This window comes from Narcine bancroftii, chromosome 1, assembly GCF_036971445.1.
Source record: "Narcine bancroftii isolate sNarBan1 chromosome 1, sNarBan1.hap1, whole genome shotgun sequence".
Lineage (NCBI taxonomy): Eukaryota > Metazoa > Chordata > Chondrichthyes > Torpediniformes > Narcinidae > Narcine > Narcine bancroftii.
In genome coordinates this window covers 66,658,684-66,672,454 of record NC_091469.1, presented here as the reverse complement: position 1 = coordinate 66,672,454, position 13,771 = coordinate 66,658,684, and the positions used below count along the sequence as shown (strand labels likewise).

General features: G+C 40.7%; 1 protein-coding gene across 3 annotated transcripts in view; it reads left to right on the top strand.

The window, feature by feature from the left end:
* sass6 (SAS-6 centriolar assembly protein) overlaps nt 1–13,771 on the top strand; it is a 90,032-nt gene that overhangs the window by 59,776 nt on the left and 16,485 nt on the right. For all 3 annotated transcript variants that reach the window (XM_069929084.1, XM_069929092.1, XM_069929101.1), the window contains 5 exons: nt 2,580–2,751; nt 3,563–3,640; nt 4,224–4,343; nt 5,323–5,514; nt 5,792–5,986. In XM_069929084.1, the coding sequence (XP_069785185.1) occupies nt 2,580–2,751; nt 3,563–3,640; nt 4,224–4,343; nt 5,323–5,514; nt 5,792–5,986 (757 nt within the window). The remainder of the gene's footprint in view (nt 1–2,579; nt 2,752–3,562; nt 3,641–4,223; nt 4,344–5,322; nt 5,515–5,791; nt 5,987–13,771) is intronic.

Here is a 13,771-nt window from a genome sequence, read left to right as displayed (position 1 = left end):
TCAAAGTAGGACAAAAAATCTTGAAAAATATCACTACTTCATGGCAATCTCAGGTGGGCCATTATTATGCTGCTCCCAGAATTGTCTCCTGTTCCCGGTAACTCGTAAGTCTTACTAGGATCGGTCGTGGTTGCTGATCACCAGCTCTCCTGGATCCGAGGGTCCAGTGAGCACTTTCAATATGTAATTTTTCTTTAAATTTGTCTTCCAGCACTCTCAAGGATCCATGTTTCAAAGAATTTTACCAGATCTCTTCCCTCGATTCCTTCTCTCAGTCTGATAATTTGAACATTATTTCATCTGCTAAGATTCTCCATGTGGTTGATCTTGTCCAGCAGGCCTTGTCTGTCTGCCTCCCATTTCTTTGCATCTTTTTCCAAAGCTTTTAGCTTATCTTATCTACTGCTTGGTTCATTCTTTCCAATAAGTCTTCAACGATTTCTTTAATTTTAGTCATTGTGTCAGTCATGTCTCTCATTACAATTTTGAACACCTGCAAATCAATTGCTCAAGTTTTGCCATTTTCTCTCGGATAATATTTAGTTCTTGTCCCGACTCCCCAACTCTGCCATGGTCTGCTGGTCACGAGGCCACTCTTAATAAGCTCCTTTTCGGGCTTTCGCACTATGTTCCTGGCTAAGTAGAAACTTCCTCAATTTTTGTTCTCAGCTGGCTTGGTTTCTTAGTACTTGTTTTGTCCATTTTTTTGTGAAAAATTCTTAATTTTATGATTTTAACTATCTTTTTTAATATTCTTCACGGAGAATTCAATCAAAACCGTCTGTCTGAGTCATTTGCATGGCCACGTCCCCTAACTGTCATTTCACAAATGTGGATAGTGATCGTTGATCTGCTGCAGTTAAGTAATTCATCCTTGTGTTTTTATCCCCAAGATGTATCTTGTTGTTTGCATTTGAACTATTGATTACATTGTTGGATCTTTTATTCAGTTTTAGTTCTAGTTCCAGCCAGATGGATAGAGGAAAGGTCCTTCAAAATAATGACTCCCAGGAATTTAAATTTGCTCACCCTCTCCACCTCCCACCTCTGATCCCACCTCTGGTTTTCTCCAGCTAAAGTCTACAATCGGCTCCTTGGTTTTGCTGATTTTGTGTATGAGGTTGTTGTTAATACATCATTCAGCCTTTTTCAATCTCCCTCCTATATGCTGACTCATTGCCCCCTTTTATACAACCCACTACCATGGTATCGTTGTTCAGACCCACACAGTCATAGGTGTAAAGTGAGTAGAGCAGGTGGGCCAAGAACACAGTCTTTTGTGCTTTGGTACTGATAGAGATTGAGGTGAGGATGACCAGGATCCAATTACACAGTAGGGTATTGAGGCCCAGGTCTTAGAGTTGCGGATCAATTTTGAGGAGATGATAGTGTTGAATGCCGAACTGTAGTCAACAAAAGCATCCTGATTTATCAGTCTTTGCTGTCCTGGTGTTCCAGGGTTTTGTGTAGAGCCAGTGAGATGGCATCTGCCAGAGACCTGTCACTGTGGTAGGCAAATTGGAATGGATCCACTCAGAAGCTGATGTGCTTCAACATCAGCCTCTCAAAACACCATCACTGTGTATGTGAGTACCTTTGGTCGGTGGTCATTTCGGCAGGTTATCACGCTTTTCTTGGGCATGGATACAATCAAGGCCTGTTTGAAACAGGTGGGTACCACGTCCTGCAAGAGTGAATTGTTGAAGATATCCATGAATATATTGGCAAGCAGAATCTGCTTTTCTACCTGTGTACAAAGAGGGAAACAAGGACTGGGGTTAGATTTTATTGATGGGCACTTATTCCATCTTGCTTGGCATCATCACCAGGTTTCAGCATACATTTAAATGCAATGACATTTGAGCACTTCATTTCCAGATTGGATTGAATTTTAATTGAAATGGTAACCAGTTGCGTGGAAATGCTCGGAACAGTTTGTTGCTGGATACCTAGCTGTGATGGAGTCTTCAGCAATGTGGATGCATCAGAAGTATAAATAACCAGAATTGGAGGTGACATTGAATGCAAGTTATGTTGAAGTCATCTTGGTCGCCTTCCACAAGCGTATGTGCCCTTTGAATGTTCAGTTGCCCACCTTGTACCATCTGTTCTTCAAAAGACAGACAAAGTAGCTTCAGAATCATCAAGCATTGACAAAGTAGCAAACTGAGATATAATTTATTTTCTCTATTGAAATAATCCAGTTCAGCTATATCTCTCTTGGTCTGAGTTAGAAAGTTATAAATGTAAGCATCACTGTAGAGGTCTGGCTCATGCATTGTCAAAGGTGCTGTCCTTTAGATAAGGTCTTAAACCAAGCCCACGTCTACCCCTATGAGTGGATATTAAATTTTTTTTACAAGAAAAGGGCAATCAAAAATTCTCCTGTTATCCAGTGTACAGTTAACCTTTATCCAACAGACGAGATTTAGTTGCTAATTTTCCATGTATTTTTATGATTTATTTCAACAATACTTTGCTACATCAACATGTAAACTAAACTTTGTTTTTATTGTCTTTCAATAATTTTTCATTTAAATTTATTTCATCTGTTGTTCTTCCTGTCCCCTCTCCAAAAGGTTTACACTTCACTTAGTAACTCCGTCTCCAGCACTGGATCACATGCCTGCAAGCTTAAATGTAATAGAAACTAATCCATTCAAACACCTCACACATCTCTCCTTAAAGCTGCTTCCAGGAAATGATAATGAGATCAAGAAATATTTGGCAGTCTGTCTTCAGAACATTAAGGTTAGTTTCTACAGTGATTTATTATGTGAGCATTTCTACAAGAGTTTCTAATCTGGTTATGTAGATTTGTTGTTTGACTTCTGTGTTATTATGGATAATTACCTTATTTTTAACTACTGGACTTCACAAAGATGTAATAGCTTGAACTTATCATTCATAGTTGGCATTTCACTACTGGGGTCCATCTTGTTGACTTATGCTTGGATGAGAGATTGCCTAGCTGTAGTTTGCTTTCCCTGATTCTATGGTACTGTGAAAGCACCACATATTATTTGATCTCAAAAACTAAGCACTTGGTTATTCTTGGATGGGAATAATGAGTGGTCTAGGATTTCAAAATGTCCATCATTTTGTTTTTAGTTATTACTGAAGCTTTGCAGAAATTCGTGATCTATGCAGGAATTAGTTTGTAAAAGGCTTGTTATTATTGTCACTTTTACTTCCTACCATGACTGAGCTCTTACCCCAGTATGAAGAAAGTATGTTGCAGAGAACGTTCTGTCCTTTTATTCCATTATGCTGCCTCTTTGACCAAACTATTTAATTATTATTGAAGAGAGTAAAGTATAATTATATTTTACATAGCCTTTCCAAATGATCTGTAAGCAAAAGTAATAAAATTTATTTAGCAAATAACAAGCTGCATGCAAGGTTTTTAATTCAGATGTTTATTTTTATGTATTGCTCAAGATGAAAAATAACTTCATTTTAAGTGATACGAAAACATCAGGCTGTGAAAAATGGCATTAACCATACAAATAAGAAATCCATTTTAAAAGATCAAATACAGCTATTTTAATTTTTTTTTCAGATGGAAAATGGTTCACTACATGAAAGATTACGTCGAACAGAGGAAGACCTGATGAAAAAATTAAGCATTACTCAACAGGTTTGTATACAGAAATCTTGGTTGTGGTTGCATCATGACAGGAAAATTGAAACATTAAGATATATTGTGCATCATAAAATTAAAGTTTTACTTAATATAGTCTTAGTCTGGTCTGAAATGTTTGGCATTAGGTGTCTACTGCCTCTGACCTTCACCATCATGAAGTGCTTTGAGAGGCTGGTCATGGCATACATTAACTCTAGCTTCCCAGCCAGCCTTCCACTTCAGTGGCATGTGCCACCTCTCTTGCCTTCCTCTCAGCCCTGGAACATATTTCAGGCTACTGTTCAATGACATCTAATTTGCCTCAAATACCACAGTCCCAAATAAACTCGTGTCCAAACTGGAATCTTAAACTCAGCATCACTTTAAAAACAAGTCAGGAAATTTTCTGACTATTTGTACCATTAGCTCTCAAATTTACCTTTTTACCCCTGTCAATCTTCACCTCAGATGAGCGGAAGCATCTGATGATTCATCATAGTCAAAAGCGAAAATCTGACTAAATTCTCATCAACCCTTGAAAGACAGTACATCATTTATAATTGACTAATATCACTTACTGCTCAATTTTCATGTTTAGACTTTGGCAGAAAAGAGTAAAGAACTGGACAGGTTACGTAATGAATGGACAACACATACTAATTTGATAGCAAACAAACACAGTCAAGAAGTTACCACAGAACGGGAAAAGGCTTTACAGGTGAGAAAATGCGTGAATTGATCATTGGAAAACAAAATTCAAAACTGTAAAACTTGTGAATGTAAAGTACTGAAGAATTTAAACATCTGACTAAGAAGGAATGTCCTCAAAATTGTGAAATACTGCAGAACAAATATTTTCTACACGAGTCAGAACCCTTTGCAGAATGAATGGCTCTGAATTGCTAGTGTTAAAAAGTAACATACTTCAGTAAAACAAATGGGTGAACTGCTGCCTCACTGTTTGCTCTCCCAAAAAGTTTTGTGCAACCACCAACATATCAATGTAGTCCCTCAAATTTGAAAATGTTATGAAGGTTAATGTTCATGTGATGCCCCTTTGTATTATGCACAGATTACATATAATATTTTTAATAATTGAATGTAATTATCAAATTTCTTTGGAAGATGATAGTTGAGCATCCATGATTATGGGATTCATAAGTGTATTTCAAGCAAAATATTGGCTCTTATTTTCAATGGACTTCATGGCTTACAGTACTACCTTACAGTTAAACTGAGTTTTAATCTGACTGAAGATGATGCTGAAGTATATATTTCTAGGCAAAGTAAAAAGCAATTTTTTTCCCCCAAATACATAAGGGGCTTACATTTTGCACTACAAGAGGCATAATATTCTCTGTAGTACACTTGGCTTCTAAAAGTAGTATTTTTTGATTTAGGATTGTGAACTATCAGTACAAAACTAATGGTAAGAAATCAGTTGATAAGAAGCTGCTATGTTTATGTGATGGCAAGTCTTTAGAATGTCTTAATGGAGAGAGAAAATGCCAGTTAGAGATGTTTGGGTTCGTTTCATGAACCTTTAGAAAACTATTTGCTCTTTTGGTATCATTTTACTTCTACATAATTGCAGATGAAATGTTGTCTGGATTCTAAGTGTTAGTAAAGATAGCAGAGAGTTTATTCTTTGTATGTTTGCTCTTTATTGATATGTGCTTTTTAATCTGAATTCCTAGGCTCAAACGCTCTACCAGCAGCAATGGGAGCAGCAAAAAAAAGAAACCGAGTTTGCACATTGTCAAACGATACAGCATCTTGAAAAAAGGATAGCTGAAGTAGAAGCTATCAACAAGGATCTGACAGAAAAGAAATACAAATCAGAATCTGCAATGCGAGAGATGAAAGCCAAAATATGCATCATGGAGGAGGTTGGTCAGAGATTTTTTTAATAGTTTAAATGTAAAATTAGAGAATACAGTCAGATTTTAAGAAAAAAAATAAATGGCTCAGAATGATTGGTTAACCAAGTTTCTACAGAAATGAATTAAAGTAAGCCCTTTAATGGTGCTGCTTTGTCATACTAAGCTGATTTTTTTTTTTTCAGATTTAATCTTGGTCTATACTGATTTAAATGTTACATTTTCATATTTTTGTTTCTGTTTAAAAATAAAGATTTTTTTAAAATCTGTCCTCTGTGATATCCAGGAGTGTCAAAGATCAAAACAGGAAGTAATTTCCCTGAGGCGAGAAAATGCCACACTGGATTCAGAGTGCCACGAAAGGGAGAAACTATTGAATCAGCTGCGAACAAGGACTGCAGTCCTGGAACAGGAAGTCAAGGATAAAGAGCAAGTGGTTGCAAGGACAACAGAAATCTTTGAAAGTACACAGGAGCACAAGGTATTTGCATTGCGCATGTGGTTCCGTTATTTAAAAAGGGTTCAAGGAGGAAGCCTGGCAACTATCGGCCTGTAAGTTTGACGTCTGTGGTAGGTAAATTAATGGAGAAAATTCTTAGAGATAGTACTTATAAACATCTGGATAGACAGGGTCTGATCAGGAGCACTCAACATGGATTTATGGGAGGAAGGTCATGTTTGATCAATCTGATTGAATTTTTTGAAGAGGTGACTAGGAATGTGGATGAGGGTAGCGCAGTGGATGTTGTCTATATGGACTTCAGTAAGGCCTTCGATAAGGTACCACATGGAAGGTTAGTTAGGAAGGTGCAGTCTTTAGGTATAAATTTTAAGATAGTCAAATGGATTGAACATTGGCTGAAAGGGAGAGGCCAGAGAGTGCTAGTGGATAATTGTCTGTCAGGTTGGAGGCCGGTGACCAGTGGTGTGCCTCAAGGATCTGTATTGGGCCCATTGTTGTTCGTTATATACATTAATGATCTAGATGATGGGGTGGTGAATTGGATTAGTAAATATGCAGACGATACTAAGATAGGTGGAATAGTGGATAATGAAGAAAGTTTTCAAGGATTGCAGAGGGATTTGGGCTGCTTAGAAAAGTGGGCTGAAAAATGGCAGATGGAATTTAATGCTGATAAGTGTGAGGTGCTTCATTTTGGTAAGAAGAATCAGAATAGGATATACGTGGTAAATGGGAGAGCATTGAGGAATACAGAAGAGCAGAAAGATTTAGGAGTAACGGTACATCGTTCCCTGAAGGTAGAAACTCACGTGAATAGGGTGGTGAAGAAGGCTTTTAGTATGCTGGCCTTTATCAATCATTACATGGAATATAGGAGTTGGGAGGTGATGTTGAGATTGTATAAGACGTTGGTGCGGCCTAATTTGGAGTTCTGTGTGCAGTTCTGGTCGCCTAATTATAGGAAGGATATAAACAGAGTGGAGAGAGTGCAGAGAAGGTTTACCAGAATGTTACCTGGGTTTAAGCATCTAGAGTATGGGGAGAGATTGGACAGATTAGGTCTTTATTCTTTGGAGTGTAGAAGGTTGAGAGGGGATTTGATAGAAGTATTTAAGATTATGAAAGGGATAGACAGAGTGGATGTGGATAGACTATTTCCGTTAAGAGGAGGAAAGATTAAAACAAGAGGACATGAGTTAAGAATTAAGGGGCAGAGGTTTAGAGGTAACATGAGGGGGAACTTCTTTTCTCAGAGAGTGGTAGCCGTGTGGAATGATCTTCCGGGAGAAATAGTGGCGGCGGAGTCAATTGTATTATTTAAGAAAAGGTTGGACAGGTATATGGATGAGAAGAAGATGGAGGGTTATGGGCATTGTGCAGGGAGGTGGGACTAGAAAGGGGTGTTTGGTTCGGTGCGGACTAGAAGGGCCTAATGGCCTGTTTCCGTGCTGTGATTGTTATGTTATGTTAAGTAGAGTTGCATAATTAAGCTGTAGTGAAGTATTTTGCTTGATACTAGGCTCTTTTTAATCCTATGACCACCATTGATGCTTAGGTGCTCAATTAACATGAAGATAAGACTTTTGCTTTCGTATTGCTAATATTCTTGGCATTCTTTGATTGGCAACTGTGGTAAACCTAAGTTACGATATTGGATTCTCTTATCTGTAGCTGAGACACCTTGGATCAGAAAAATGTTGATTCAAAAGTTGGTAGTAAACCTGACAACTGAAGACTTTGTTTTTGTGTGGGCATTGCTGCAGTCAGAGGTTCCCATCTGCTTCAAAGGGGGAGAAAATGACACTGTATATATTCAAGAGAAAAAAATGTCTGTATGTATCTTGGTCAATATGGTTTATAGTGTGAAAAATTAAAAATTAAAAAAAAAGAAAATGAAAAAAAAAAAGGGCCTCAATCATACTGGTGCCCTAGTAGAGCAGGGTGAACCGCTTCAAAGGCTTTCGCCCAGTAGCACTCACATCTGCTGCAAAGAAATACTCGTACCCAAGAAAAACCTGGACCCACTGCATTTTGTCTACTGCTACAATTGTTCCACGGCAGATGCAATCTCACTGTTTCTCCTCTCAGCCCTCTCAGCCCTGATGTACATCAGACTGTTTATGATCAATTACAGCTCAGTTTTCAACACCATCTTCCCCACAGTACTGGTTGGAGTTAAAAATGGGCTTCTGAACATCCCTCTGTAACTGCATCTTCGTCTTCTTCATTGGAAAACCACAATCAGTGTATATCAGTGACAACATCTCCTCACTGTCAATCAACACAGATGCACCTCAAGGATGCTTGCTTGTCCCACTGCTCTGCTCTCTACAACCATGACTGTGTGGCTTGGATCAATTCAAATGCCATCTCCAAATTTGCCGGCAACACCACGGTTGTAAGCAGAATCACAAACAGCAATGAGAAAGAGTACAGGAATGAAATAATTCAGCTAGTTGAGTGTTGTCACAACCTTGAACTCTACGTTAGCAAAACTAAAGAATTGATTGTGAATTTCAGGAAGGGAAATCAGGAGAACACAAACCAAACCTCATGAGGGGTCAGCAGTGAAGAGGATAAAGAACTTCAAATTCTTGGGTGTCAACATCTCTGAATATCTATCCTGGGGCCATCATGTCAATGCAATCATGAAGAAGGCTTGCCAGAGGCTATATTTTGTTCATACTTTGAAGAGATTTGGTGTGTAACCAAAGATTCTTGAAAATTTCTACAGGTGTACTGTGGAGAGCAATCTGACTGGTTGCATTGCTGGTTTGGAGGTGCCAATGCACAGGACAGGAGAAGGCTACAGAGTGCTATCATGGCCACTAATCTTCATTCCATAAAGAACATCTTTTAGACAGTGTCTCAAGAAAATAGCCTCTATCATTGACCCAAGCCATGCCCTTTTCTCACTGTTGCCATCAGGAAGGAAGTACAAGAGCCTGAAAGCGCACACACAACATTACGAAAACGGCTTCTTCCCCTTTGCCATCAGATTTCTGAACACTTTGTCCTTTTATTTTCCTTTGGTCGTCATTATTTATTTTTAAATAGTCTACTTGTGGAACAGTAATTTATTGCAGTTTTGATTGTATTGTATAATACTGCTGCCACAAAAGAACACATTCTGTGATACAGGTTCAGGACAATAAACCTGATTCTGATGAACATTTTCACAAAGCATTCCACTGACTTGCTGGTTGATGGTGAAACTAACCAATGCTGATTGGATACTCAGTTCATAAATTTTATTTGAATATTTTATTTTTCCATTTTCCATAAATATATTCATACAATCTTTAAACTTTTATATCAATTGTTTACAAAACAAAATAAAACCTCCCACTTTTTCTCTCCCCACTCCCCACCCACAAATCCAAAAACATAATTTCACGAGCTCTCATTTTATTTCATGATTCTCTTTCTGGGATATCACATCTTTACATAAATACATTGAAGGGTTAAATTTATAATTGGGTCCCTACATAATCCAAGTATGGCTGCTATATCTTAATGAGTGTATTGTGGCGCTGTAAGCAGCTAGAGAAAAACATAGTCACCACACCAAAAGATCATTCAAATTCAGCACACGTCCCTTTAAGGGCAGCTCGGGCTCAGTCACCACGTGCGTGGTGACGTCATAATTGTTGCCCAGGGCGCGCGCTGGAAGGGAGCCTGGAGACGACGCCATCTCCCCATGGCTGCCCCCCAAGTGGCGATACACGCGGGGCTGGTTCGTCATGAGGATGTGTACCACCACACAACCCCCCTCCCCACCCCCAGAACCGGCTACGCATCCTGCCGCTTGGGCACAGCCGTCTGCATCGGCTGGGATAAGTCCAAATGAGCGGCTTTTAAGTGGTCCATAGTAAAGAGTTCCTCTCTTTCCCCCACCACCCCCCCCCCCCCCCCCCACATCTAAGGTGAAAGTTCCACCCGACCGCTGGAGAACCTTATACGGCCCTTCGTATGAGCGCTGCAACGGGGGCCCCCTGTGGTACTCTCCGGACAAATACAAACTGCCACATCCAGTTCTTTGGTTCGATGGGATGGTCGGATGCCGTGGTGTGATGGGGGAGGCGGGATTAGGTTGACCAGTCTTTTGCCGAGGTCCGCAAGCTGCTCACTTTCCTTGTGCATCGCATTGGCCACCGGGCCGAAAAATTCACCTGGCAGAGAGAGTGGCATGCCGTAAATAATCTCTGCCGACGAGGCTTGCAGGTCCTCCTTGGGTCCCGTTCTGATCTCAAGGAGGACCCGGGGCAACTCGTTTACCCAGTCTGGAACGGAAATCAAAGCGAACTTCAAGTGCCGGTGAAACCTAGGTGAGACCTAGGGGTTCTTGTGCACCAGTCACTGAAGGTGAGCGTGCAGGTACAGCAGGCGGTTAAAAAGGCAAATGGTATGTTGGCCTTCATATCAAGAGGGTTTGAGTATAGGAATAAGGATACCTTACTGCAGCTGTACAGAGCCTTGGTGAGACCACACCTGGAATATTATGTGCAGTTTTGGTCGCCTTATCTGAGGAAGGATGTTCTTGCAATGGAGGGAGTGCAAAGGCGATTCACCAGGCTGATACCTGGAATGGCAGGAATGACTTATGAGGAAAGATTGCGCAAATTGGGATTGTACTCGCTGGAGTTTAGAAGGTTGAGAGGGGATCTCATAGAGACATATAAAGTTCTGGCAGGACTGGACAGAATGGATGCGGAAGGGATGTTTCCAATGGTGGGGGGAGTCCAGAACCCGGGGCCATGGTTCAAGGATAATAGGCAAACCATTTAGGACCGAGATGAGGAGGAATTTCTTTACCCAGAGGGTGGTGAATCTGTGGAATTTATCGCCACAGAGAGCAGTAGAGGCCATGAGCCCTCAGGAAGTCGGTCCCCAACAGCATGGTACCCACCGAAGCCAGCACGAACTTCCATGTGAACTTTTTTTTCCGATCTGTATTTGCACCCTTCGTTTGCCATAGGTCTTGATTGCGGAGCCATTGGCAGCCTGCAGAGTTGGAACGGGGGCCCAGATACGAGTCTCCAGCGCTGTTGGGGGAGGGTGCTCAGCTCGGCCCCTGTGTCCACCAGGAACTGGCGGCCCGTGGATTTTCCTGTGATGTAAAGGAGGCTGTTCACCTGGCCAACCGTCGCAACCATCAACGGCGGTTGGCCTGGCTGTTTCCCTGAAAATTGCAGGGTTGGTGGGGCTTGCGCTCCCCAGCGCTGGTGGTAAAAGCACCATGTTGACTGGGTTTCCTCTGGCTTGTGCTTGGGGGAATCCTGCGGTTGACGGTGCCCCAGCTTGGAAACTTGGCTGAGGGCTGCCTCATTTTCCTGCTTTGTGCACCAGAGGTCATCTGCCTGGGCTGCGGCCTAATGGGGGTCAGTGAAATCTTCTTCAGACAGATGTAGCCGGATATCTTCTGGCATTTGTTCTAGAAAAATCTGGCGGAAGAGGAAACACGCCTCATGATCCTCCGCCAGAGCCAGCATCTCATCCATGAGGGCTAAAGGGCTGCGGTCCCCCAACCCGTCCAGGTGTAAGAGCCTGGAAGCACGCTGCTGGGGATTAAGGCCAAACTTCCCCAGGAGCAATGATAGTTCATTAACTGGGTCCAGATAGACATCTGGGCCCATCAGGGTCACCACTGTGGCGGTGTGAGCAGCTGGAGAAAAATGCAGTCACCACACCAAAGATCGTTAATGACTGTTCATTCAAATTCAGCCCATGCCCCTTTAAGGGCAGCTCGAGCTCAGTCACCATGTGCTTGGTGATGTCATAATCGCTGCCCAGGGCATGCACTGGATGGGAGGCTGGAGTCAGAGTGAGCCCCTGACGACGCCATCTCCCTATGGCTGCCCCGCCATGTGGCGATACACGCGGGGCCGGTCTGCCATGAGGATGTCCCGACGCCACAGTATCATTTTTTAAGTTGTAAGTAAATTTCTCCCATGGGTATACAGCTACATATCTCCATGGCCCATTGAACAATAGCTAGGGAAAAATCGGATTCCAAGTGATTGCTATACACTTCTTGGCCACAGCCAGGGCTATTTTAACAAATCAAATTTGAAATATAGTCAGTTAATGCTCACTTCCATAAAGTTGCCCAGAAGGTACAGTTCTGGCTCGTATATAAAGCTCACTCCTGTTATTCTTGTTAGTGTTTCAGCCATATAATGCCAGAATGGTCTTACTTTCGCACACAACAATGTGGAATGTAGGAAGGTTCCAATTTAAATGCCACAACTATAGCATATTTCTGATATTTACAATTTTGATTTGTGTAGTTTTTGTGGCGTGAGATATAGTTGATGTAAAAAAAATGTATTGTACTAATCCATATCTCGCATTTATTGTTGATGTCATATACTATCCAGACAGCAATCAGGCAAACTTCCTCTGGTATTATGACACCCAGATCTGACTCCCACCTCTCACTTGACCTTTGTAGGCCTGTCTTAACTCTTTCGCCTTGGAGAACAGAATACATCCTAGTTATAAATGTAGGTGTATTTCTCAGTCAAAGCGTCCCCTCCACTTCATTGCTTGAGGGTGGGATCAATGTGGGACCCCATCTCTCGCACTGAAAAGACATTAACTGTAGAAAGTGGAAGGTTCCATTTGACAAAATCCTTTGCTGCCTCTCCCTCATTGTATGCAATCCCATTTGGATCCATGAGGGAGAGCCCTCTTCTTCAAAAAAGGATGAGAGAATCCTTGACTGGGCTGCTAGATAATTTATTTTTAGTCTGGTAATCTTAAACCTCCAAATTTATATTTCCATGTCAATTTTTCCATGGAGATCCTAGGTACTTTATTATTCCGAAGAAATTGTCTTATATGGCTATTAAGTATCTTTTAAAAATTTCTAGGCAAGGACTGGAAAAAAGATCTTGCAGTCTCGGCATCACTTTCATTTTCACACAGTTAACTCTCCCAACTAAAGTGATAGGCATATTCTTCCATCTTTGTAAATGTTTTTCCAAGCAAAGGGAGATAGTTAAGCTTATATATGTTTTGTAAATTATCATCTACCATTATTCCGAAATATTTAATTCCTTACAGTTTCTATTTAAATTGGGTTCCTTTTTGATAACTTTCCTAATCAAAATTTGTTAATGGCATGATTTCACTTTTTTCCAAATTGATTTTGTAACCTGAAATGAAACTCTCCCATGTTTCTCCATTGTGATCTGTAGTTTGGCCAAAGACTGAGTCAGATAAATATAATAGCACATCATCTTCAAATAAATTAATTTTATGCTCTTCCTGGCCAACTCTGTAACCCTTTATGTCTGGGTCCCTCATAATTTCTGCTAGCGGTTCAATCGCCAGAACAAAGAGACCTGGAGATAGTGGGTTCCCCTTCCTTCTGGATCTTCTCAAAGGAAATATTGACAACATTGTCTATTAGTTATAATTTTGGCCTATGGCTTATGGTAAAGAGTTTATCCAATCAATAAATACTCAGCCCATTCTAAACTTTTCTAATACTTTAAATAAGAACAGCCACTCTAGTCAGTCTAATGCATTTTCTGCATCTTGAGATACAGTTATACTTGAGTTTACTTTACACTTGGCTAAATGTTAAATAGTCAACCCAAATTGTCCACAGAGTGTCTTTTTTTTAAAACGAAGCCTACCTGATCCGGATGTATCTATTTAGGTAGATATTGCCTTAATCTATTAGCTAGTGCTTTGGCCAAAATTTTGTAATCTGCATTTTACAAGGAAATAGGTCTATAAGAGGATGGTTATAGCAGATCTCTGTTCTTTTTCAGTAGCACCCGTAATAATAGC